This window comes from Poromitra crassiceps, assembly GCF_964638095.1.
Source record: "Poromitra crassiceps genome assembly, chromosome: 1".
NCBI lineage: Eukaryota > Metazoa > Chordata > Actinopteri > Beryciformes > Melamphaidae > Poromitra > Poromitra crassiceps.
This window is the reverse complement of record NC_139623.1, coordinates 109,784,640-109,811,574: the sequence shown is the minus strand read 5'-3', so window position 1 is coordinate 109,811,574 and position 26,935 is coordinate 109,784,640. Positions and strand designations below refer to the sequence as shown.

Genomic DNA, 26,935 nt, shown 5'->3' with positions numbered 1-26,935 from the left:
CACACACACACACACACACGATCCCCCTTTTAGATTTCTAACCCCACATATGATAAGCAATAACCACGCCCTGTGGCGCTGGGATTGGCCAGGAGCAACACTGGAGGGCACGCAGCCCAGCGATTACATGAACCAACTGAATAGCTCTTGAGAAAGGACAGCGGGCTGCTCTGACTCCCGCTTCTGCCTTGTGCCTTGCTGTTGTGTGTTTATTTTGCACCCTTCCTCGTCCATGTCTCCCTGTCATATCCCCTGCTATCTGATCGTTCCCGTTTTCCCCTCGGCTATTCAACACGTCCTCACCGCCCTCGCAAACTGATCGATCATTTCCTCATTCCTCCGATGATCAAACACATCTCTTGATTACTTTCTCCCGGCTGGCACAGAGGAAGGCGACTCCAGCTCGTGCAGCGCGCCGAGGCGCGTTTCAATGGCGTTTCTCCTGTCTGCACAAGGAAGCGTTACCAGTTTTCTGCTTTTCCTCCTGCTCAATTTCAAAACAACAGCTGCGGTATGTGTTTGTTCACGTGTTGTCTTAGATGATAGGGACCTGATACCATGTGACAGGCTGGGGAAGTGTTTAAACTACGCCCTGCAGTAATAAAAACAAAAACACGTCAAACACGTCATTGGCGGGGAGGGCTATTTCTGATAACACGTCAAAGACGTCATTGGCGGTGAATGAGTTAAGGAGCCGCGTGACGTAACACGAAACCGTCTGGGAGAACAGAGTGTAAGGGGGCGTGGCTTGAAGGAGACTGCAGGGGGGAGCTGGATAGGGAGAAATCCAACTCTGACAGTTCTGAGGTTGTGAGCACTCATTACAGGGAGGGATGACAGCAGCATATATGCATTTAGAAGTAAAAACAGCTTTTGCACGGAATGGGACCTTTAATCAATTTATCAGATTCACTCTTCTTCTTCTTCTGTGTGTGTGTACTTCTTAGCAGATACGGTACAGCTTCTTCTCACAGTTCCTCTGTTCTCCACCTCCACACAAAATCAATAAAACAATAATCTAAGGGCTCTATCTTCCTAACGGCGGTAATTTTGCGTTAGCACCCGTTTTGCGCTGGAATAGCGCCGCGCAAAGCCCTAATTGTGGGCGTGTCGGCCCGCTGTGCTTCACGTCATCTCAGCGCAAACCTCCATAGGCGTGTTTATGCCCATAAAGGATTCACAAGGTGAGATCACTCCCCTGAAAAGCCACAGCGTCACCGCCATCACGTCACCAGCTTCTTTCTTGCTGAGAGCAAGCAGAGAAACAGAGAGAGAAAAGAGAGGGTGAGAGAGAGAGACAGAGCGAGAGAGCGAGAGAGAGAGAGGGGGGGAGAGAACGAGAGAGGCAAGAGAGAGAGGGCCGCCGCGCAATTACGCAGTGATGTCCCAAAGCGTGCGCTTACTGTAATTAGATGTTTCGTTCATATAGGCTATAACATAGGCCTACACATCTAAAAAGATTTGTTTCTTTAATAGGGTAGGAATGTGTGAGATTTTACTTCTAGCCTATTTCAATAGCCTGTGTTAGAATTGTCCACTCTGGTTAAGCCATTGACTGCGGACGTTAAAATTGAGAGCACCCAAGGCCCCTTTTTCTAACACATTGCGATGGAACACCTATTTTGGAACGGCAACTCCCAAACCTCTCTTTGCGCTCGGCAGATACCGACGGTATCTTCCCCACAGCGCTAAATGACACGTGCACGAGACACATGATAGGCTAGAGGCCCACTGACACGCCTGGGCCACGCCTACACCTGTGTCATCCCAGCGCAAAACTGGACGGTGGAGGCAGACGATAGCTTAAGACGCTGGGAAGATAGCAATAAGAGGCGCGCAAACGCAGCGCAAATGATAGCGCCGTACAACGATAGGGCCCTAAGAGTGACTTGAGGTTAATGAGGTACCAAATAAGTTAAGTGAATTAACTTTATAAACTGTATGGCAACCATGAATAAAGCTAACCTTCACACATAGCAAGCAACACTGCAACAGGCATATCAGTGGCTATTCTAAACATAAGCTACGATTTTACACATTACCAAAATGGCTGGCTACTTAGCATTATGCTAGTGTGCATTTGCATATCAACAGATCCATTAACAAACAGCTTATCACTAGTAGACTAGTTTACACCTCAGCTCAGTAGCCCCACAATGATGATCACAGGTACCCAATACATTAGATGCACGATGTTGCCCCCATTCACTTCATAGTAACCATTTACAAAATATAACTTAAAATAAAGACTTCGTTTTTCAACCAACTCAATGATCATGGTGTTTAACACCTTACTCACTATAGAAAAGAGACTTAATCTACCTTGGCTTGCTGGTGGAGAAATAGAACACTATTTTCCAGGAGTGTAGATGAGTAACTTCCTCTAGACGTAACCATATTTTCAAAATAAAGGTTGTATGTTGCATGCACCAATCACCAATACCATTATTATTATTTTATTTGTATGGCTTTAAAGCAAGAATGAGAGATGAATAGAGGAGGGCCAGCTATTCTTATTTTTGTTAAAAAAAAATATATATATATATATATATATATATTTTTTTTTTTCTTTTTTTCTTTTACCCCCTATCTTCCACGGTGGGCTGAGACTATCTCAGGGTGGGCTTCAGCCCACCCACAAAGGGTCTAAAACCGCCCCTGGAGCTGATTCAGCCAACCTTGCTTGTTAACGGGCTCAGGCGTTTATTATGCTAAATTGACTCAGACCCCAGGCGGTTAAAGGAGACCAGGCAGCAATTGGAGTCAGGCGGTTACTTTACTTTACTTTACTTTATTTCATTTAGCAGACGCTTTTGTCCAAAGCGACTTACAGCATATTACAATATAGCATAAAAATACAGCAATAAAATGCAACAATAAACAACAATAAATAGAAATAAAGACGGGAACATAAAATACACATATCACTTTTCGGAAGGGCCCAGGTGTAGTTCGAAAAAGTGTGTTTTTAGTCTCCGGCGGAAAATGGCCAACGAGTCAGCCAGCATAACAGAGGGGGGGAGCTCGTTCCACCATTGAGGAGCCAGGGAGGAAAAGAGTTGTGAGTGGGCTAAGCGGCCCCCAGGGTCACGTAGTGATGGAGGGGCAAGGCGAGCTGTGCAGGTGGAGGAGCGGAGGGGACGGTTGGTTGTTTGAAAACTGACCAAAGATTGCAGATAGGTAGGGGCTGACCGGTGAACTGCCCCGTAGGCCAGTACAAGGGTCTTGAATTTAATGCGGGCTATAATTGGGAGCCAGTGGAGGTCGCGGAGAAGGGGAGTGACGTGAGAGAATTTAGGTAGATTGAACACCAGTCGGGCAGCTGCGTTCTGGATGAGCTGGAGGGATTGGAAGGCCGAGGCAGGTAGCCCCGCCATGAGAACATTGCAGTAATCAAGGCGGGAAAGAACAAGTGCCTGTACCAGTAGTTGAGTTGCCTCCCTAGTGAGAAATTTTCTGATTTTTCTGATGTTGTACAGTTGGAACCTACATGAGCGGGCGGTTGCAGAGATGAAAGATGAGGTTGAAAGCTGATTATCTATAATTACACCTAGGTTTTTGACAGTTTTTGATGGCCGTACAGTGGTATTGTCTATGGTGATGGAAAGGTCTGTGAGAGGGCAGTTTTTACCGGGGATGAAAAGAAGTTCTGTTTTGTCGAGATTGAGTTTTAGATGATGGGCGGTCATCCAGGTTACAATGTCTTTGAGACACGCGGCTAGGCGTGCCTCAATTTGGGTATCGTCAGGGGGAAAAGAAAGAAAGAGTTGAGTGTCGTCGGCATAGCTGTGATAGGAAAACCCGTGAGAGGAGATTATGTGACCAAGGGACCTAACATACAGAAGAAATAGGAAGGGGCCGAGGACAGATCCCTGGGGGACACCCGTGTTCAGAGTGCATGATTTAGAGAGGGACCCACACCAGAGAACCTGAAGGGAGCGGTTGGAAAGGTAAGAGGTGAACCATGAGAGTGCAGTGCCAGAAATACCAAGATCAGTGAGAGTGGAGAGGAGGATGTGATGATTCACCATGTCAAATGCAGCTGATAGATCCAGTACTAAAACAGAGGAGAGGGAGGTTATTTCTTTATTGCACGAAATTGACCCAGGCGATTATTTTTTTTGGTACAGAATTCCTGCTCAGCTAAAACTGAAAGTATCAAATTGCTTATTTAAACCAGTGAGATAGTACTTAGTACACACAAGAGGGTAGATAGAGGCAGTTTTGAACATAGCATTGTACAACGGACTGGAATGAATAAAAACAACTGATAGCCTTCATCAACCTCATCATCATCATCCAACTACGTTACAGTATCAGTTCATTGCTCTCCTCTTCTCCCTCTGCCAAACAGCCATACCATATTTTAAACAAGTAACATTAGCCTACCGCTCAGACATTCAGTTGTTTGTGTTTCATTGGAAAGAAGTCATAGCAACGTTATTGTATAAAGTTAACGCTAACGTTAGCTACCAAGCTAATGCTAACCAAACAGCACTGTCTGCAGCACTAGCTGCTGCAGACACTACGTTAGCATAAGTTGCCCACCGCTCCCGGTTAGACAGCGTCTCCAGCACGTTGTCTACACGTCCGTACTCCAATGTTACAATCCGTAGCATTAAACAATGCGGTATGCATACTTGAAACATGTAGGTTACCGTATGTATGAATAAAATATAAAACTGTCTGACAGGGGGAGAAAGTACAATCTCCGAAAATGACAGAGTTCCGCCTGACTTCCTCCAAAACACGTCATTACCGTAAGTGACTGAATTCAGTCAACACAAAAACATACCGTAGGGCCTAATGGGGGGAAAATCGTATTTATTCTAATAACCGCCCCGGCGGTTAAGGGAGACCGGCGCTTATTATGCTAAATTGATTCGGACCCCCTGCGGTTATTGGAGACTCGGCGGCAATTGGGGACTCTGCTCTAATTGGAAGTTTTACGGTAGCTAGTAGAAGAGAAACGAAACATCGTGGGCTTTGTGTTTATTAATTTTCTCGATTAATCGATTAGTTGTTTGGTCTATAAAACATCAGAAAATGGTAGCAAATGACGATCAGTGTTTCCCAAAGCCCAAGATGATGCTCTCAAATGTCTTGTTTTGTCCACAACTCAAAGATAATATCAGTTTACTCTCAGGAGTAAAGAAACCAGAAAATATTCACATTTAAGAAGCTGGAATTAGAGAATTTAGACCTTTTCTCTTAAAATTTTACTCACAACGATTAATCGATTATCAAAATAGTTGTCGATTAATTTTCTGTCGATCGACTAATATATATATATATATATATTCATAATATGAATATATTATATATATATATATATATATATATATATATATATATATATAATATACTATATATAAAATATGTAAGCCGTATTGAAGCTTTTATCTTGTTGTTGGGGGGGGGGGTTCTGTTTTTGTTTTTGTTTTTTTTAACGTTTTTGCTCGTGACCCTGTTCACACTCAGCAGACAGCTCTACTTGGTTAATGCGGCTGGTCTCCACTTCTCCAAACTGGGACTGCGCTGGCTGCATTGTACTGCATGTAGTACACTGGCTGTCGGCAAGTACCTCCTACAACCTAACCTCGCGTCACCAGGCTCTTCTCGGCGAGAAAGAGCCTGGCTCCCGCCCACAATTGATTTTGTCACCCTACTGGTTCCGGCCTAGAGCCCGCCCTAGACCGGATGGCAGCGTTTCTAGCTCGTCAACTTTCACGTTAACTTGACAATTTGACCCAAGTATCAGAATCCTCTTTCACCGTTTTGACCGGTGTGTCAGGCGGTGGTGGCGGAGATGCCATATTGCATGAACGTTTTGTTTTATGTAACGCTAGCTTTGTTTTGATCAGACTCTAGTTTAGGTAACATCACCGCATCAAGCTAACGGCAACAAAGACGTTGTTAAGCGCATTACCATCCGGTGTTAATTCTGGGTCCGGGGTTTACGCCCCCATGACAAAAAGCGGGGTGGAAGGTGCCCAGACTACCTACAACCCCACATAGAAAAAGTCCAAACTATCCCTTTAAGCCCAATGAGTGCACCCAATCAGCCTAATGACCCCAAAACCAGGCAAGACAGGAGAGTGCGAGGATTGTCACACTTGTAGAGGTTTCATTACAGCAAGTGTATGAAACCCATGACCAAAATAGTCATACATTCTGTCATTGTGTTAATAAATTACCTTTTTTGCTGGGGACCCCCTGGAACCCCCCCTCTCTATCTCTCCCTCCTTCTCCCTCCCTCCTTTGCTCCCTCTCTCTCATCCTCTCCCTCCCTCTCTCTGTCTCTCTCTCCTTCGCCCAGCCCAGCCTTTTGCCCCTCCTTGCACACCCCCCCCCCCCCACACACACACACTTCCCCTGGCTCTGCGTTAAGCTTGTCTCTCTGCCTCTCTGATCCCGCAAGTGAGCAGTGCTTATGGGAGCTCCTCAGCCCTGTGTGAGCACTGCTGGTTTCCAGCGGCTTCCCAGCACTGCAAGTGGAGGACGAGTGGAGGAGGAGACGTGTCCGTCCTCATGCCCTAGGCTGGAGAAAGGGGGGAAGAGAGAGCTAGAGCGGGGAGAGAAAGTGAGAAATGAGCATGTGAGAGATGGAGAGTGTCTGATAATAAAGGGCACACGCGAGAGAGGCAGGAGAAGATAAGGGCAGGCGAGAAAAAAATAGAAGAGACCCAAGAAGAGAGAGAAAGAGAGAGTGCAGGGTATCGCAGGGAGAGGAGCAAAATGAGTGAGCAAATGGGAGACCGAGAGAGAGAGTGAGCGAGAGGGAGGGAGGGAGGCGAACAACACTGCAGACGCTCACCCACTGTCACTGCTCCACAGCCAGAGGACAGAGGCAACAGCTACACAGTGGCACCAGATACCATGGAGGAGGGAGACTGGATCATCCAACTGCAGCTCAGTGCCTCTCGTTCACAGCCCCACTCTGGGACCATCCCGTGAAGTTTGGGAGGAAAACAAAAAGGAGAATCCACTCTCTGTCCTTCAGAAGAGCGAGTACCAGACCTCAACTCCATGCAGGACTGATATCACACATGTACTCTCTCTCTCTCTGTCTGTCTCTCTCTCTCACACACACACACACACATAAACTGAAACACACACTTCACTTCTTGTCGCCTTTTGGACCAGCAGCGGGTTTTTCGGGCCGTCTTCGCTGACCTTCTGAACTGAGTTGGAATTACTTTTCTCCTGTGGTGGACCATGGGGCTGAGGTGGAGGAGCGCAGGGAGCCACCGAAAAAGGACAGAGGGAAGCTGGTACCTTTTGGTGGCATTGCTGCTGTTCTGTGCTTTCTGGAAGGCTGGCGCACAGACAGATGACGGGAGGTCCGTCTACTTCTGGGAAACAGGTACTGTACCGCTAAACCATTTAATAGAAATAAAATGAGATCTGTTGGTTTACATGCGGAGCGTTGGGGATGGTTGGTGTTGAATTTGTGTGTGCTGCTGTTGTGTGCTATTTGACCTCTTAATTTTGAATATCATGCGTGTGCTTTTACTTTGTTTGTAGGAAAATGCTTATTGTGTTCTCCAAGGTGTTAGGGCTTGATGCAAGAAACTTTAAAAAGCCAGCACATTCCAGCAGTATATCTTCCATTTTTTTATCATGAAAATAAGAACAGGACCTTGGGATTTAAATGCAAAACATATTTTCATGTTTAATTGACTTGTACAAGTCTAGAATTATTGCCGATGACACACTTTGGTTGTCTGATAAATGAATTGTTACTTTGAGATATACAACTCAGCGCTGGTGAACTTCAAAGAGACATGCACTTGAAAGATGACCCAGAAATCTAGTGTAGAGCCGTCTCCTCACATCGATTGCATGTGACACATGGTACAACTACCATCCATTTATGAATGGATGACTTTCATCTCCCTGACTCTCAAGTGATGCACCATCATTGAAATTAGCTGTTGTATGCTACAGCATCCAGATGATGGATAGGCATTTGCTGCACACCAGTGCTGGGTGAAGGAAATGGGCTGGAATCGTTTTGATGATACTGATATGTTCACAACATCAGCACTGAGTAAGTGGGGATTGCGGTGGTTAAACTGCCTCCATGTGGTGAATGGGATTGATGGCTGGTTAGTATTTCTGGTCTGTGTCATTCTGTGCTTTGTGCTGTACTGAATGTGCTGTAGCTACCCCTAAACCAGTGGTTTTCAATGTGGGGTCCGGGGACCATCAGGGCTCCTTGAGGGAGTCACGGGGGGTCCCCAGCAAATTGATACATTTTTCAGGATTATTATTATTAGTTATTAAGTTAACATGGATAGAGAATGTAGAACAATGACTATTTTGATCATGGTTTCACTGTTACTGTATCTCTCTACAATACAGATAGTCATGGAACTCTCAACAAAATCATGTCTAACAATAAACGTTTGAGAGATAAAATATGGGGATCCGTGGCCCTAATGTAAACTAAATGAAGGTTCCTTGAAAACTAAGGTTGAGAACCAGGGGAGGACCCTGCCTCACTTCAGTCTCCTGTGATCCAGATTACTGTTGGCATTTGGGGGAGCCACCGGCAATAAGTCTACAACCCATTATGGGCCATAAGCAGTTTAACAGCAGGGTATAGAGGATCGTGCAATCAGCGCTGAACACCTCCTGCAAGATTGCTATTGGGTATTGGCATAATTAGATTATGATTACTCTAGTAATCATCAAATCAGTCTTTTAAACATGTTCTTCAAGAGGTATTCATTTATTCTTTGATCATCTTTCTCTCCACCTGCTATACTTTAACCCCCTATGAGACAGAAGAGGTCAGACGGTTAAGGGCGTCCTCACTCACACACAAACAAATCACCAACAACTCTGTCTCAATACATACCCATACAACAACCACTCCTTCCCCCCTAACCCAGAGTCAGGCCCCCGCCTCACTCGCCCTGCCCCGCCTCGCCCGGTGCCCGTCCCTGGTGGACGTACGTAAGCACATCTCCTGTGGCTCTGCATCTTTAAAGAGGATGTAGCTGAGTAAGGAGATTAAAGGAGCAGGGATTTAACAGCCCAGGAAAGACAGCCCGGGGAGCACACTTGAGAAAGAGAAAGGCAGAGTGAGCACTGCAGGCAGAGAGGGGGGGCTACCTTAACCTACACCTGCCCTACTGTAGGTCATACTGATTACGCCTGGCTCCCACACTACACCACCTTAACCTACATCTCCTCTACTGTAGGTCATAGTGATTACGCCTGGCTCCCACACTACACCACCTTTCTCCCACGCTATACATGCTATCTATGCAACTGAAAGCTCTAGGCTCTGTGCTTTGAAATGTAATCCAGTGTTGGCTAGTTTGTTCACGTCTTTTCAAATAAAAGGTAGTGCATTGATTTCAGTCCTCAGAGTCTTCTGCTTTTTCCCCCCGTGCCGCTTTGGTTTGACAATTGCCTGCAGAGTATTAAAATCACACTGGACAATTTAGTGCTTTGAATCCCACTGCTCTTCATGAAAATGTGATTATGTTTGCTCAAGATTTGCATACTTTCTGTTGCCAATCGAAGCTTGTTAAAAAAAAACAGAGATGATGTTTGTGCACATTTGCGGAGTGTGCAGTGGAGGGAATATTCTTGTGGCAAGCAATAGCTGTGATGTTTTGCATATTGATGAGTCTAGCTGAAATACGGCCCCTGTTTTCAAAACTGTAGGGAGTTGGGTCTGCTTTGCTTTTAGTAGCTTCTGTGAAAATATGATCTATCTATTTTGGAAGGTGAGACATTTCAGCAATGTTTTTTGCATGGAGAATTCTATTCAAATGAGGCACATGGAGACAACAGGCTCTGCCAGACGCTGGCAGTGATGTTTCTGAAGGTGGCAGTAAGGATAACCGGAGAAAAAAGGAGACTGATTGCAGCCACCATGAGGACGATGCAGATGATGATGGTGATAATGGCTTGTCACAGTTTTCTGGGGCCTTTGAAAGATTGCAGGGAGTTTGTCTCCCTCTTAGATGCTATTTTCACACCATTTTTCCTCTTGTCGCTGCCTCTCACCTGTGCACTTCTTTCTCTGCATCTCTAATGCTCTCTTTCTCTTCCTGCCTGGCACACAGGCATATTTTGAATAGCATTTTAAAATCCAAAGTTACATCCAATCACTGCAGCATTAAAATTGACAAGAATTCCTCTAAAGGCAACCATATAAGCTACCAATAATACGAAGTACAAGGGTCAAAGTCACAGTGTCCCAACAATGGATATAACATTCCTGACTCTAGAATATCCTATAAAATGAGGGAAACTCTGTCCTTCTGTCTCAGAATCAGAATCAAAATAACTTTATTGATCCCTGAGGGGAAATTGAGTCTGCATCCAGTTTTCTCCTCAACAGGTTGACCAACCAATCTGAAACTTCACATGGGCACTGAGCATTGGCATAGGCAGGGACTGACAAAGCTGATTTGACCATGGACCATTTTCCTAAATTTAAGAGCATTTTTGGCAAGTTGGCGCAGAGTTGTGGCGCACGCATCCTTGTGTTACTGTAGGAGCAGCGTAGCCCCTTTAAGATAATAGTGCAGTGCAGAGTGTTTTGTGCGTTATGCTGTAGGAGCAGCGTAGCCCCTTTAAGAGAATAGTGCAGTGCAGAGTGTTTTGTGCGTTATGCTGTAGGAGCAGCGTAGCCCCTTTAAGAGAATAGTGCAGTGCAGAGTGTTTTGTGCGTTATACTGTAGGAGCAGCGTAGCCCCTTTAAGAGAATAGTGCAGTGCAGAGTGTTTTGTGCGTTATGCTGTAGGAGCAGCGTAGCCCCTTTAAGAGAATAGTGCAGTGCAGAGTGTTTTGTGCGTTATACTGTAGGAGCAGCGTAGCCCCTTTAAGAGAATAGTGCAGTGCAGAGTGTTTTGTGCGTTATACTGTAGGAGCAGCGTAGCCCCTTTAAGAGAATAGTGCAGTGCAGAGTGTTTTGTGCGTTATGCTGTAGGAGCAGCGTAGCCCCTTTAAGAGAATAGTGCAGTGCAGAGTGTTTTGTGCGTTATGCTGTAGGAGCAGCGTAGCCCCTTTAAGAGAATAGTGCAGTGCAGAGTGTTTTGTGCGTTATGCTGTAGGAGCAGCGTAGCCCCTTTAAGAGAATAGCGCAGTGCAGAGTGTTTTGTGCGTTATACTGTAGGAGCAGCGTAGCCCCTTTAAGAGAATAGCGCAGTGCAGAGTGTTTTGTGCGTTATTCTGTAGGAGCAGCGTAGCCCCTTTGAGAGAATAGGGCAGTGCAGAGTGTTTTGTGCGTTATGCTGTAGGAGCAGCGTAGCCCCTTTAAGAGAATAGCGCAGTGCAGAGTGTTTTGTGCGTTATACTGTAGGAGCAGCGTAGCCCCTTTAAGAGAATAGTGCAGTGCAGAGTGTTTTGTGCGTTATACTGTAGGAGCAGCGTAGCCCCTTTAAGAGAATAGCGCAGTGCAGAGTGTTTTGTGCGTTATGCTGTAGGAGCAGCGTAACCCATTTAAGAGAATAGTGCAGAGTGTTTTGTGCGTTATGCTGTAGGAGCAGCGTAGCCCCTTTAAGAGAATAGTGCAGTGCAGAGTGTTTTGTGCGTTATACTGTAGGAGCAGCGTAGCCCCTTTGAGAGAATAGTGCAGTGCAGAGGGTTTTGTGCGTTATGCTGTAGGAGCAGCGTAGCCCCTTTAAGAGAATAGTGCAGTGCAGAGTGTTTTGTGCGTTATGCTGTAGGAGCAGCGTAACCCATTTAAGAGAATAGTGCAGTGCAGAGGGTTTTGTGCGTTATGCTGTAGGAGCAGCGTAGCCCCTTTAAGAGAATAGCGCAGTGCAGAGTGTTTTGTGCGTTATGCTGTAGGAGCAGCGTAGCCCCTTTGAGAGAATAGTGCAGTGCAGAGGGTTTTGTGCGTTATGCTGTAGGAGCAGCGTAGCCCCTTTGAGAGAATAGTGCAGTGCAGAGGGTTTTGTGCGTTATGCTGTAGGAGCAGCGTAGCCCCTTTAAGAGAATAGTGCAGTGCAGAGTGTTTTGTGCGTTATGCTGTAGGAGCAGCGTAGCCCCTTTGAGAGAATAGTGCAGTGCAGAGGGTTTTGTGCGTTATGCTGTAGGAGCAGCGTAGCCCCTTTAAGAGAATAGCGCAGTGCAGAGTGTTTTGTGCGTTATGCTGTAGGAGCAGCGTAACCCATTTAAGAGAATAGTGCAGAGTGTTTTGTGCGTTATGCTGTAGGAGCAGCGTAGCCCCTTTAAGAGAATAGTGCAGTGCAGAGTGTTTTGTGCGTTATACTGTAGGAGCAGCGTAGCCCCTTTGAGAGAATAGTGCAGTGCAGAGTGTTTTGTGCGTTATGCTGTAGGAGCAGCGTAGCCCCTTTAAGAGAATAGTGCAGTGCAGAGGGTTTGGTGCGTTATACTGTAGGAGCAGCGTAACCCATTTAAGAGAATAGTGCAGTGCAGAGGGTTTTGTGCGTTATACTGTAGGAGCAGCGTAGCCCCTTTAAGAGAATAGTGCAGAGGGTTTTGTGCGTTATACTGTAGGAGCAGCGTAGCCCCTTTAAGAGAATAGTGCAGAGGGTTTTGTGCGTTATACTGTAGGAGCAGCGTAGCCCCTTTAAGAGAATAGCGCAGTGTGGAGTGTTTTGTACGTAGCAAGTTTGTTGTGAAGCGAGAGATAGAGCGGTGTGTGTGACAGTGAATGGAGCGGAACGGAAGTTAGCAAGTAGTAGCAGGTAGCAAAATGTATGCTGAAAGTCATGGTTGTCATAAAACAAATACAACAGTGTTTCAAGGCCGTGGTGGGGTCCCTGTGTGCTGTTTTCCCAACTGCTGCGCAAGTGACGTGGTAATCGGCCCCAAAGTAATTTACATTAGTCTTCAGCCCTCCTGGAGGACAATGGAGATTCTGGTTATATAGACTATTTCATATATAAATCGAGAAGTGCTGGGTGCATGCCTCCTCTGTACGCCACACATACAGTACAGCGCAAGCACACACACACACACACACACACACACACACACACACACACACACACACACACACACACACACACACACACACACACACACACACAGAGCAGGTGCAGTCTCTCCCATTCTGGTGCTGCGTGTGCTTCATTAGACTCTGTTGGTGGAGTGACAGGGTTGCCAGGTCTGAGCTGTCAGGACTTCACATGCCTGCCTGAGGACAAAGCAATTGCAAGCACTAGTGTAAATGAGGGTATATGCAAGTATGTAGAATATACCCCAATTTCCTGGCATTCCTACACATATAGTGTATGGTGTAACTGTGACCGTAGTATACTAGCAGAAGTATATATTATATACTTTTGCTAGAACACTCCATCCATCTCAAAGAATTGCAGTTTGATTCCCCTCTAGTGTTGAGTCAGGTAAACAGGTGCTGAGTTGATATCCTGCTCTGATCACGGTCGCTCTTTCCCCCCCGACACCACCGGCCCCTAATCTGCCATTGGCATCCAGATTATCCATCATTCAGATGACACACGAGTGTCCCCTGCCCTCTGATCAGACCAATCCCACTTCGGCCACCGACTGGTTTTATCAGGCCAACACGTTAGCACGTGTCCCTCTGCCCTCTAGGCCTATTAGTTACCTGAGTCATGCAAAGCCTAATCGCTCCATATGACTCCCCCAGCATCACTTAAAGTACCACTGTATTGACCGGTAAGAAAACACAGACATATGTTCAGGTGTTTCCAGTTATTGGTGTGCATGTGTGTGTGTGTGTGTGTGTGTGTGTGTGTGTGTGTGTGTGTGTGTGTGTGTGTGTGTGTGTGTGTGTTTTGTACATATAGAAACGCTCCATTATGCTGTGAGCTCAGCTGTCCCACTGGTTGGTATCTTTTTGAAACGATAGCATTTGAATACCTCGGTTATGCACAGTCTTCTTTGCTTTTTAAATGTTCGCAAACTTTGACAATCAAATGGAAGCAAAACAATGGCTCTGTATCAAAACCGAGGTACCGAATTGGTTACCTGTTAATCGGAATATACACACTAAGCAGTAGCAATTTTGGCTCTGTTGTACAGTATACAGTATATCATTTGTCTATTACATTCCTGCAATACTTGGACCTGCAGAGAGTGGAGAGGTTGAAGCGGTGAGCTCTCTTTGCTAGCTTCTGGCTGCTAACAAGCAGCGCAAACACAAACATCTCTGAAAGCACCATTTGTCTCCACAGGGGACATAAGAGTCAAGGGAAAAGTTGCAAAGTGCAAAAATTTGAATGAGCTCTGCCACCTTTACACACACTTTCACTGATCAGGATAACTCAGAACTATTTTTCTCTGTTGCAGATCAGACTGCGGTGGGGTGAAACTGCATTACTGGTGCGATCTAGTTTGGTGGACGGTCAGATCAGATGGTAAACAGGTGTAGATGGAGGTGGGTAGGACGGTCAGGTCAGGTCAGATCAGATGGTAAACAGGTGTAGATGGAGCTGGGTAGGATAGTCAGATCAGATGGTAAACAGATGTAGATGGAGCTGGGTAGGATAGTCAGATCAGATGGTAAACAGATGTAGATGGAGCTGGGTAGGACGGTCAGGTCAGATCAGATGGTAAACAGGTGTAGATGGAGCTGGGTAGGATAGTCAGATCAGATGGTAAACAGATGTAGATGGAGCTGGGTAGGATAGTCAGATCAGATGGTAAACAGATGTAGATGGAGCTGGGTAGGATAGTCAGATCAGATCAGATGGTAAACAGGTGTAGATGGAGCTGGGTAGGATAGTCAGATCAGATCAGATCAGATGGTAAACAGGTGTAGATGGAGCTGGGTAGGACGGTCAGATCAGATTGTAAACAGGTGTAGATGGAGCTGGGTAGGATAGTCAGATCAGATCAGATGGTAAACAGGTGTAGATGGAGCTGGGTAGGATAGTCAGATCAGATCAGATGGTAAACAGGTGTAGATGGAGCTGGGTAGGACGGTCAGGTCAGATCAGATGGTAAACAGGTGTAGATGGAGCTGGGTAGGACGGTCAGGTCAGATCAGATGGTAAACAGGTGTAGATGGAGCTGGGTAGGATAGTCAGATCAGATGGTAAACAGATGTAGATGGAGCTGGGTAGGATAGTCAGGTCAGATCAGATGGTAAACAGGTGCAGATGGAGCTGGGTAGGATAGTCAGATCAGATGGTAAACAGATGTAGATGGAGCTGGGTAGGATGGTCAGGTCAGATGAGATGGTAAACAGGTGTAGATGGAGCTGGGTAGGATAGTCAGGTCAGATCAGATGGTAAACAGGTGTAGATGGAGCTGGGTAGGACGGTCAGGTCAGATCAGATGGTAAACAGGTGTAGATGGAGCTGGGTAGGACGGTCAGGTCAGATCAGATGGTAAACAGATGTAGATGGAGCTGGGTAGGATAGTCAGATCAGATGGTAAACAGGTGTAGATGGAGCTGGGTAGGACGGTCAGGTCAGATCAGATCAGATGGTAAACAGGTGTAGATGGAGCTGGGTAGGACGGTCAGGTCAGATCAGATCAGATGGTAAACAGGTGTAGATGGAGTTGGGTAGGATAGTCAGATCAGATGGTAAACAGGTGTAGATGGAGCTGGGTAGGACGGTCAGGTCAGATCAGATGGTAAACAGATGTAGATGGAGCTGGGTAGGATAGTCAGATCAGATGGTAAACAGATGTAGATGGAGCTGGGTAGGATAGTCAGATCAGATGGTAAACAGGTGTAGATGGAGCTGGGTAGGATAGTCAGATCAGATGGTAAACAGGTGTAGATGGAGCTGGGTAGGATAGTCAGGTCAGATCAGATGGTAAACAGGTGTAGATGGAGCTGGGTAGGATAGTCAGGTCAGATCAGATGGTAAACAGATGTAGATGGAGCTGGGTAGGATAGTCAGATCAGATGGTAAACAGATGTAGATGGAGCTGGGTAGGATAGTCAGATCAGATGGTAAACAGGTGTAGATGGAGCTGGGTAGGATAGTCAGGTCAGATCAGATGGTAAACAGATGTAGATGGAGCTGGGTAGGATAGTCAGATCAGATGGTAAACAGATGTAGATGGAGCTGGGTAGGATAGTCAGATCAGATGGTAAACAGATGTAGATGGAGCTGGGTAGGATAGTCAGATCAGATGGTAAACAGATGTAGATGGAGCTGGGTAGGATAGTCAGGTCAGATCAGATGGTAAACAGATGTAGATGGAGCTGGGTAGGATAGTCAGATCAGATGGTAAACAGGTGTAGATGGAGCTGGGTAGGATAGTCAGATCAGATGGTAAACAGGTGTAGATGGAGCTGGGTAGGATAGTCAGGTCAGATCAGATGGTAAACAGGTGTAGATGGAGCTGGGTAGGATAGTCAAATCAGATGGTAAACAGGTGTAGATGGAGCTGGGTAGGATAGTCAGGTCAGATCAGATGGTAAACAGATGTAGATGGAGCTGGGTAGGACGGTCAGGTCAGATCAGATCAGATGGTAAACAGGTGTAGATGGAGCTGGGTAGGACGGTCAGGTCAGATCAGATGGTAAACAGGTGTAGATGGAGCTGGGTAGGACGGTCAGGTCAGATCAGATGGTAAACAGGTGTATTTTAATTTTTATTTAACCTTTTATTTAGACAGGCGAGTCATTAAGAACAAATTCTTATTTACTGTACACTGACGGCCTGTGGGGTAAGGGAGAGGGGCTGCAAAAAGAGTCATGTTAAGGATAAAAAAGGATAAAAACAGTGCATTATAAAACAGGGTATAAAACATATCAACATTCACATAGGATAGAGCCAAAACACAGCATAACACAACACGGCACAACATAGAACCAACACAACACAGCACAACACAGCACAACACAACAAGACAAAACAATACAGGATAAACCAAACAAAACACAGCATGATGGGGGAAGGGGGTAGAGGGAGGGAAGGGGTAGAGAGGGAGGGAGGGGGGATGGGAAGAAGGGAGGGGGGAGGGAGGAAAAGGAGAAGGGGAAAGGGGGTGTAGATGGAGCTGGGTAGAGTTTGGGATAAGACTATCTGCTGAGTGGAAATGGTGCGGTGCAGCTGCTTTCTGAGTGAGTAATAGAAATACGTCGGTTAGTCATGATTTCACAGACTGGTGACTGGTTTGGACTGCTTGTTAGCAGTCAGAGGCGACGGAAGCTCCCCATTTGAACAGACACCTGGAGCCAATATTGTCTTTGGGTCCAAATATTACAGGTGTACTCAAAGAGACAACTTATACATACTGTAGGTCAAAAAATGCAGAACTCTTTCTCCGCTGTCTGGATGCTTAACTAACAAAATTTTAGCAGAAACTTAACATTATTCTAATGTCACGCGTCACATCATCATGAATTGCAGACTTGATCCATTGTATACTGTAAGTGAGTGACCAAGTTTTGAGTTGAAAATCGAAACCGGCTCTCTTTATTGAATACATGCACCCGATTCTATACATTAAATAGCATTGAAAATGGATATAGTGCCATGTCAACTGTATGTAATAGCCCACACATACACATCTGTATGCAATGTATTTTTGCACTCTGTGTATGTTTACATTTATGCATGCATGTGTGTGTGTTTGTGTGTGTGTGTGTGTGTGTGTGTGTGTGCGCGTGCGTGGCTCTGTGCATGTGCAAGCTGTACATCAATCTAATGACCCGTCACTTCTCTGAAACAATGGAATCCCTATGGAGTAATGTCCTATACGTATCATACAGTGAGTAGCACTATGGAGTAATGTCCTATACGTATCATACAGTGAGTAGCACTATGGAGTAATGTCCTATACGTATCATACAGTGAGTACCTATGGAGTAATGTCCTATACGTATCATACAGTGAGTAGCACTATGGAGTAATGTCCTATACGTATCATACAGTGAGTAGCACTGTGGAGTAATGTCCTATACGTATCATACAGTGAGTAGCACTATGGAGTAATGTCCTATACGTATCATACAGTGAGTAGCACTATGGAGTAATGTCCTATACGTATCATACAGTGAGTACCTATGGAGTAATGTCCTATACGTATCATACAGTGAGTAGCACTATGGAGTAATGTCCTATACGTATCATACAGTGAGTAGCACTGTGGAGTAATGTCCTATACGTATCATACAGTGAGTACCACTATGGAGTAATGTCCTATACGTATCATACAGTGAGTACCTATGGAGTAATGTCCTATACGTATCATACAGTGAGTAGCACTATGGAGTAATGTCCTATACGTATCATACAGTGAGTACCTATGGAGTAATGTCCTATACGTATCATACAGTGAGTAGCACTGTGGAGTAATGTCCTATACGTATCATACAGTGAGTAGCACTATGGAGTAATGTCCTATACGTATCATACAGTGAGTAGCACTATGGAGTAATGTCCTATACGTATCATACAGTGAGTAGCACTGTGGAGTAATGTCCTATACGTATCATACAGTGAGTACCACTATGGAGTAATGTCCTATACGTATCATACAGTGAGTGCCTATGGAGTAATGTCCTATACGTATCATACAGTGAGTAGCACTATGGAGTAATGTCCTATACGTATCATACAGTGAGTAGCACTATGGAGTAATGTCCTATACGTATCATACAGTGAGTACCTATGGAGTAATGTCCTATACGTATCATACAGTGAGTACCTATGGAGTAATGTCCTATACGTATCATACAGTGAGTAGCACTATGGAGTAATGTCCTATACGTATCATACAGTGAGTAGCACTATGGAGTAATGTCCTATACGTATCATACAGTGAGTAGCACTGTGGAGTAATGTCCTATATGTATCATACAGTGAGTACCTATGGAGTAATGTCCTATATGTATCATACAGTGAGTAGCACTATGGAGTAATGTCCTATACGTATCATACAGTGAGTACCTATGGAGTAATGTCCTATACGTATCATACAGTGAGTAGCACTGTGGAGTAATGTCCTATACGTATCATACAGTGAGTACCTATGGAGTAATGTCCTATACGTATCATACAGTGAGTAATGTCCTATACGTATCATACAGTGAGTACCTATGGAGTAATGTCCTATACGTATCATACAGTGAGTACCTATGGAGTAATGTCCTATACGTATCATACAGTGAGTAGCACTATGGAGTAATGTCCTATACGTATCATACAGTGAGTAGCACTGTGGAGTAATGTCCTATACGTATCATACAGTGAGTAGCACTATGGAGTAATGTCCTATACGTATCATACAGTGAGTACCTATGGAGTAATGTCCTATACATATCATACAGTGAGTAGCACTGTGGAGTAATGTCCTATACGTATCATACAGTGAGTACCACTATGGAGTAATGTCCTATACGTATCATACAGTGAGTAGCACTATGGAGTAATGTCCTATATGTATCATACAGTGAGTACCTATGGAGTAATGTCCTATACGTATCATACAGTGAGTAGCACTATGGAGTAATGTCCTGTACGTATCATACAGTGAGTAGCACTGTGGAGTAATGTCCTATACGTATCATACAGTGAGTAGCACTATGGAGTAATGTCCTATACGTATCATACAGTGAGTAGCACTATGGAGTAATGTCCTATACGTATCATACAGTGAGTAGCACTGTGGAGTAATGTCCTATACGTATCATACAGTGAGTAGCACTATGGAGTAATGTCCTATACGTATCATACAGTGAGTAGCACTATGGAGTAATGTCCTATACGTATCATACAGTGAGTACCTATGGAGTAATGTCCTATACGTATCATACAGTGAGTAGCACTGTGGAGTAATGTCCTATACGTATCATACAGTGAGTAGCACTATGGAGTAATGTCCTATACGTATCATACAGTGAGTAGCACTGTGGAGTAATGTCCTATACGTATCATACAGTGAATACCTGTTGAGTAATGTCCTATACGTATCATACAGTGAGTACCACTATGGAGTAATGTCCTATACGTATCATACAGTGAGTAGCACTATGGAGTAATGTCCTATACGTATCATACAGTGAGTACCTATGGAGTAATGTCCTATACGTATCATACAGTGAGTAGCACTATGGAGTAATGTCCTATACGTATCATACAGTGAGTAGCACTATGGAGTAATGTCCTATACGTATCATACAGTGAGTAGCACTATGGAGTAATGTCCTATACGTATCATACAGTGAGTAGCACTATGGAGTAATGTCCTATACGTATCATACAGTGAGTAGCACTATGGAGTAATGTCCTATACGTATCATACAGTGAGTAATGTCCTATACGTATCATACAGTGAGTAATGTCCTATACGTATCATACAGTGAGTAGCACTGCAGCTTTCAGCGCTCTGAACACGCCTCTGTGTGTCACCACATCTTGCTGATGTCACCTTTCAATGCAAGGGGACAGTGCCACTAGCACTGATGGGCCATTGTTAGCCGAATACATTCCTCCCTTCACAGTGGCACCAGTAGTGAAGGATGTCACCCTTGCTGAGGGGTTGTTACTGGCTCTTCCACAACCACCTGCTATTACAGCAGGCACATCGAACAGGCCATCACCTGCTATTACAGCAGGCACATTGAACAGGCCAGCACCTGCTATTACAGCAGGCACATTGAACAGGCCATCACCTGCTATTACACCTGCTATTACACCTGCTATTACAGCAGGCACATTGAACAGGCCACCACCTGCTATTACAGCAAGCACATTGAACAGGCCATCACCTGCTATTACAGCAGGCACATTGAACAGGCCATCACCTGCTATTACAGCAAGCACATTGAACAGGCCATCACCTGCTATTACACCTGCTATTACAGCAAGCACATTGAACAGGCCATCACCTGCTATTACACCTGCTATTACACCTGCTATTACAGCAGGCACATTGAACAGGCCACCACCTGCTATTACAGCAAGCACATTGAACAGGCCATCACCTGCTATTACAGCAGGCACATTGAACAGGCCATCACCTGCTATTACAGCAAGCACATTGAACAGGCCATCACCTGCTATTACAGCAAGCACATTGAACAGGCCATCACCTGCTATTACAGCAGGCACATTGAACAGGCCATCACCTGCTATTACACCTGCTATTACACCTGCTATTACAGCAGGCACATTGAACAGGCCATCACCTGCTATTACAGCAGGCACATTGAACAGGCCATCACCTGCTATTACAGCAGGCACATCGAACAGGCCATCACCTGCTATTACAGCAAGCACATTGAACAGGCCATCACCTGCTATTACAGCAAGCACATTGAACAGGCCATCACCTGCTATTACACCTGCTATTACAGCAAGCACATTGAACAGGCCATCACCTGCTATTACACCTGCTATTACACCTGCTATTACAGCAGGCACATTGAACAGGCCACCACCTGCTATTACAGCAAGCACATTGAACAGGCCATCACCTGCTATTACAGCAGGCACATTGAACAGGCCATCACCTGCTATTACAGCAAGCACATTGAACAGGCCATCACCTGCTATTACAGCAAGCACATTGAACAGGCCATCACCTGCTATTACAGCAGGCACATTGAACAGGCCATCACCTGCTATTACACCTGCTATTACACCTGCTATTACAGCAGGCACATTGAACAGGCCATCACCTGCTATTACAGCAGGCACATTGAACAGGCCATCACCTGCTATTACAGCAGGCACATCGAACAGGCCATCACCTGCTATTACAGCAAGCACATTGAACAGGCCATCACCTGCTATTACAGCAAGCACATTGAACAGGCCATCACCTGCTATTACAGCAAGCACATTGAACAGGCCATCACCTGCTATTACAGCAAGCACATTGAACAGGCCATCACCTGCTATTACAGCAAGCACATTGAACAGGCCATCACCTGCTATTACAGCAAGCACATTGAACAGGCCATCACCTGCTATTACAGCAGGCACATTGAACAGGCCATCACCTGCTATTACACCTGCTATTACACCTGCTATTACAGCAGGCACATTGAACAGGCCATCACCTGCTATTACAGCAGGCACATTGAACAGGCCATCACCTGCTATTACAGCAGGCACATCGAACAGGCCATCACCTGCTATTACAGCAAGCACATTGAACAGGCCATCACCTGCTATTACAGCAAGCACATTGAACAGGCCATCACCTGCTATTACAGCAGGCACATTGAACAGGCCATCACCTGCTATTACAGCAGGCACATTGAACAGGCCATCACCTGCTATTACAGCAGGCACATCGAACAGGCCATCACCTGCTATTACAGCAAGCACATTGAACAGGCCATCACCTGCTATTACAGCAGGCACATCAAACAGGCCATCACCTGCTATTACAGCAAGCACATTGAACAGGCCATCACCTGCTATTACAGCAAGCACATTGAACAGGCCATCACCTGCTATTACAGCAAGCACATTGAACAGGCCATCACCTGCTATTACAGCAAGCACATCAAACAGGCCATCACCTGCTATTACAGCAGGCACATCGAACAGGCCATCACCTGCTATTACAGCAGGCACATTGAACAGGCCATCACCTGCTATTACAGCAGGCACATTGAACAGGCCATCCAGGAAATTGAGGGAGAGTGGGTGTGACGGGTTCACAAGTTCAGTACAGCAAGGTCTTTATGGTCGCAACATGTCCTCAGCCATGGAGATTGTTGCACCCTGACATAAGGCAAGTTGAGTTCAAAAGCAGAGCGGACACTACAGTACAGTATGGATCTCTTGCAGGTCTCTTGGACTAATTAAGCACAAAGTGGCTTCCCTGTAGCCTCATTTTCTTTCAAAGAACCGCATGAAAACCTCTGAGAAAACGGAGATGGCATAGTTTCCCCCTCGTCTAAATTTGTCTGGGATGATTGGGGCTAAGTGTTCCCACTTAGAGAGCTTCTGAGAACAGATTTCTTCCTCTTCATACTTGGTAGATTTGTGTCCTCAACTAGCCTCCATGCAGCACTGACCTCCCTTAGCGTCCCGGGTTTAAATTAGATCCTAATTTCTCTGTCGGCCCTGGAAAGCCTTGACATAAATAGCGCTACTATGCTAGTAGCTACCTGTACTATAACACTGATCACTTGAATTGAGCCAGAAACAAACAGCCGTCTGGTGGAGGAGCAGGCAGAATGTGACTGCATGGCATCATCCCGATGCCTTGGAGATTCCTTCCTCATTTGAGTGAGTGCATTTGAATATGACCCTTGGTGACCCTCATTAGCATAGCACCTGAGGGCAAAACAACAACCTGGAAAGTAATTGGCCAGCCGCTCTTTAAATTCCTTAGCAACAGGCAACACATTTAGGCCACGCATATAAATGAAGGCAATTTCCATGGGAATTTCATTTTTCATTAAGTAGTATGCCAATGGGTTTTTCTTTTAAATCATTGTGCCAGTGTTTTTGTTTCCAGTAGTTCACTTGGAGCAAAAAAAGGAGGCTAATTGTGTCTGTTCGGTGTGTGACTGGCCTTATACGCATCTGAAACGGAGTACTCAGCAGCCTGTGGAGTCTTGCTCAGGAAAGGCAACTACAGCAATAGGCAATGTGGTCTCAGCAACTTTCTGGCTGGTGCGGAGGAAGGAAGATATTCAAAGTTGCTTTTTCTTTTTTTCCCTCAGTGAAAAAGAATGTGTGGCTGCCGCTCCAGTGGTCTGCGGTTCAGTGACACACCAGAAAAAGCGACAGAGCTATAGCAAACAACGTACCATGACGTTGCGCTGGATTTGAAATGCTCTTGCAGCACTATAATGTCACATTTGACCCAGATTGATCTGTTGTGTGTGGTTTTGCAGATACTGCCCCTCCACTCTCCACTCCACTTCGGTGTTTTGAAATAGCCCATCCATCCAGTGGAGAGCGATGCCAGTTTGTTTAATCTAAATGGCAGAGCTTACCCTAAAACCTGGCTATCACTGATATAGGATTGATGGCAGGATTATAGAATTACTCTTAATCCAAAAAACTTTATTTTGAGTGACATAAGAGGATTCCCACTTCCTTATTCTACCATATTCAAATGGCTCATAACATATTTAGATGGGGCAGTATGTCATTGAGCTACACCACCAACATACTTGGTCATACATGAGTAAGCAGATCAGTGATTATTTTCTTCCTGATTATCAGCCTCAACTTGATATCAAAGCCGCTTTAAAGGGATGAGTGTATAACTGACCCACTCTTGTTGTTGACTTGACTGAGCATGCATGCTCTATTTCAGCAACATGGCAACAAGTGCCTTGCTGAAGGACAACTTGAGGATAGTTGCTGCAGGAACGGAGAGCTTTTTTGGAAGTAACCTTGTGATGCGAATAGGGGGGGGAGCCTGTGCCCCGGGACGACAGGGACCTGGGATGAGGCATGAAGGGCTAAGGCTCAGGGATGATACGATAGGCCAGGTTAGACTGTAGATTAGCTCAGGGATGATGATAGGTTAGGATAGGGCAGGTTAGACTGTAGATTAGCTCAGGGATGATGATAGGTTAGGATAGGGCAGGTTAGACTGTAGATTAGCTCAGGGATGATGATAGGTTAGGATAGGGCAGGTTCGACTGTAGATTTGCTCAGGGATGATGATAGGTTAGGATAGGGCAGGTTAGACTGTAGATTAGCTCAGGGATGATGATAGGTTAGGATAGGGCAGGTTAGACTGTAGATTAGCTCAGGGATGATTAGGATAGGGCAGGTTAGACTGTATATTAGCTCAGGGATGATGATAGGTTAGGATAGGACAGGTTAGACTGTAGATTAGCACAGGGATGATGATAGGTTAGGATAGGGCAGGTTAGACTGTAGATTAGCTCAGGGATGATTAGGATAGGGCAGGTTAGACTGTAGATTAGCTCAGGGATGATGATAGGTTAGGATAGGGCAGGTTAGACTGTAGATTTGCTCAGGGATGATGATAGGTTAGGATAGGGCAGGTTAGACTGTAGATTAGCTCAGGGATGATGATAGTTTAGGATTACATTACGTCATTTGGCAGACGCTTTTATCCAAAGCGACTTACAATAACACACTTTTTGTCAGCAATAGAGCAATCAACTATGGAGCACAGTCTATGACAACTACAAATCCTGAAGGAACAGAGGTACGAGTTTAGTTTAGGATTTTTTTTTTTTTTTTTAATAGAAAGAGAGAGAAAGAGCTCAGGATAGGGCAGGTTAGACTGTAGATTAGCTCAGGGATGATGATAGGTTAGGATAGGGCAGGTTAGACTGTAGATTAGCTCAGGGATGATGATAGGTTAGGATGGGGCAGGTTAGACTGTAGATTAGCTCAGGGATGATGATAGGTTAGGATAGGGCAGGTTAGACTGTAGATTAGCTCAGGGATGATGATAGGTTAGGCTAGGGCAGGTTAGACTGTAGATTAGCTCAAGGATGATGGGTTAGGATATAGGGCAGGTTAGGCTCTAAATCAGATAGCTTTGTTTGCTACTGTAGGTAGTTCAGGTGAAGGAGGTTAGGGTAGTTAAGAGTGTCTGTTATCTCTCTCTCTTCTCTCTTATATCTCTCTCCTCTCTCTTCACTCTGTCACCTCTCATCTCCCTTCCCCCTCTTTTCTCTCTCCTCTCTCTTCTATTCTCTTCTCCCTCTCTCTCATCTCTATTCCCTTCCCTCTCTTCTCTTGCTATGCTTATTTTATATGCTTATAAGCTTTTTACAAGTCATTCAATTCTGTTTAGTGATTGTGCTTAGCTAAATTTAGCTAGACACATTCTCTGTAAACTCCTCTGAGACACGCGTGTGAATTAAGGCTATACAAATAAACTTGACATGACTTGTCTTTTGATTCAGTTTGCCCATCCAGATTTCCCAAGGCAGTCCTGAAATTCGAACCGCCAACATTTCCTTCATTACGTCTCCTTTGCCGACTTTGCTTACTTAATCTTCTCAAGGGTCTCCTTTAAGATAAAGAGGTGGCTTACATTGTCTTGTTGGACAAAGGTCATGTCCAAACAAGGACATAAATCCCTGCTCAGCCTCAAGTGGAAACCCAAACAAAGTGTGTGTGCCCGGCCCGCATTGGGGAAACAGGCCATTTAGTGGTCGGCAGGGCGGGGGGGGGGGCGTGGGGTTGAGTGGCATTCAAACAGACTCTTGACTTCCATGAGAGGCAATAAGGCACCTTCAGTGGGTTGAGAGGAATAGTGGTGCCATTCAGAGGAAGCACCGACATTTACTTCTGATGTTCTTCTAATAAAGTGGTAGAGATGGAGGGGGCTCGCGAACAAGTATCCAGCCGTCCATCCAGCAGCTCTGTCACTCATCTGTCATCTCTCCCACAGGCCGTCAGTCGCTTCTGCTCAGTTGTTGGGAAATGAGGGTCTTTTCTGAATACCTGTGAGAAAAGCTGCTTGTTTTAGTTGGTGTTACTGTTGCTCCATCGTGCTGTGTGCTTGAAATTGACATTTGTGTTGCATGCACTGAAAAGCTCTCACTGTTGTCTGGCAACAACCATGCTTTGCTACTGGATTTATAGAGCGCTTTTTGCCAGTCTGACGACCGCTCAATGCGATTTACAGTAGGGGTGGGGGAAAAAATCGATTCACCTAAGTATCGCGATTTTTAATGTCACGATTTTTTGAATCGATCTTTTATTCCAGAATCGATAATCGCAAAAAAAAATTTTTTTGGGTGCTTGCAGTCAGGCCACTCACTGAACAGCAGGCCAGACGCCGCCTACTGGTTTACTAGTGGTTTTATTACTTTATTAGTTAGTCTGAAGTAATAATTACACTTCAGGGTTAAAGTGGGTGCATCTCATTGTAAAATTGGACTTCAAACGGCCCAAATCTGGCTTCAAACGGCCCAAATTGGGCTTCAAACGGCCCAAATTTCACGCACGTCTGCCCATATCGGCCTGGCCTGCTTGGTATAATGCCCGGCCTGAATTATGATCCCAGTCCGCCCCTGTTTTTAACTATATCGCCCAGCCCTACTCATGATATAATATACAGTCTCTAGTGT

At 45.2% G+C, this 26,935-nt stretch overlaps 1 protein-coding gene across 1 annotated transcript in view; it reads left to right on the top strand.

Annotated features, from left to right (window-relative positions):
• Positions 1-7,218: 7,218 nt before the first annotated feature.
• Positions 7,219-26,935, top strand: part of thsd7ab (thrombospondin, type I, domain containing 7Ab) — a gene marked incomplete at both ends in the record, with an annotated part of 285,247 nt that continues 265,530 nt past the window's right edge. The window contains one exon of the mRNA XM_083641760.1: positions 7,219-7,366. Coding sequence (XP_083497886.1) covers positions 7,219-7,366 — 148 coding nt within the window. The remainder of the gene's footprint in view (positions 7,367-26,935) is intronic.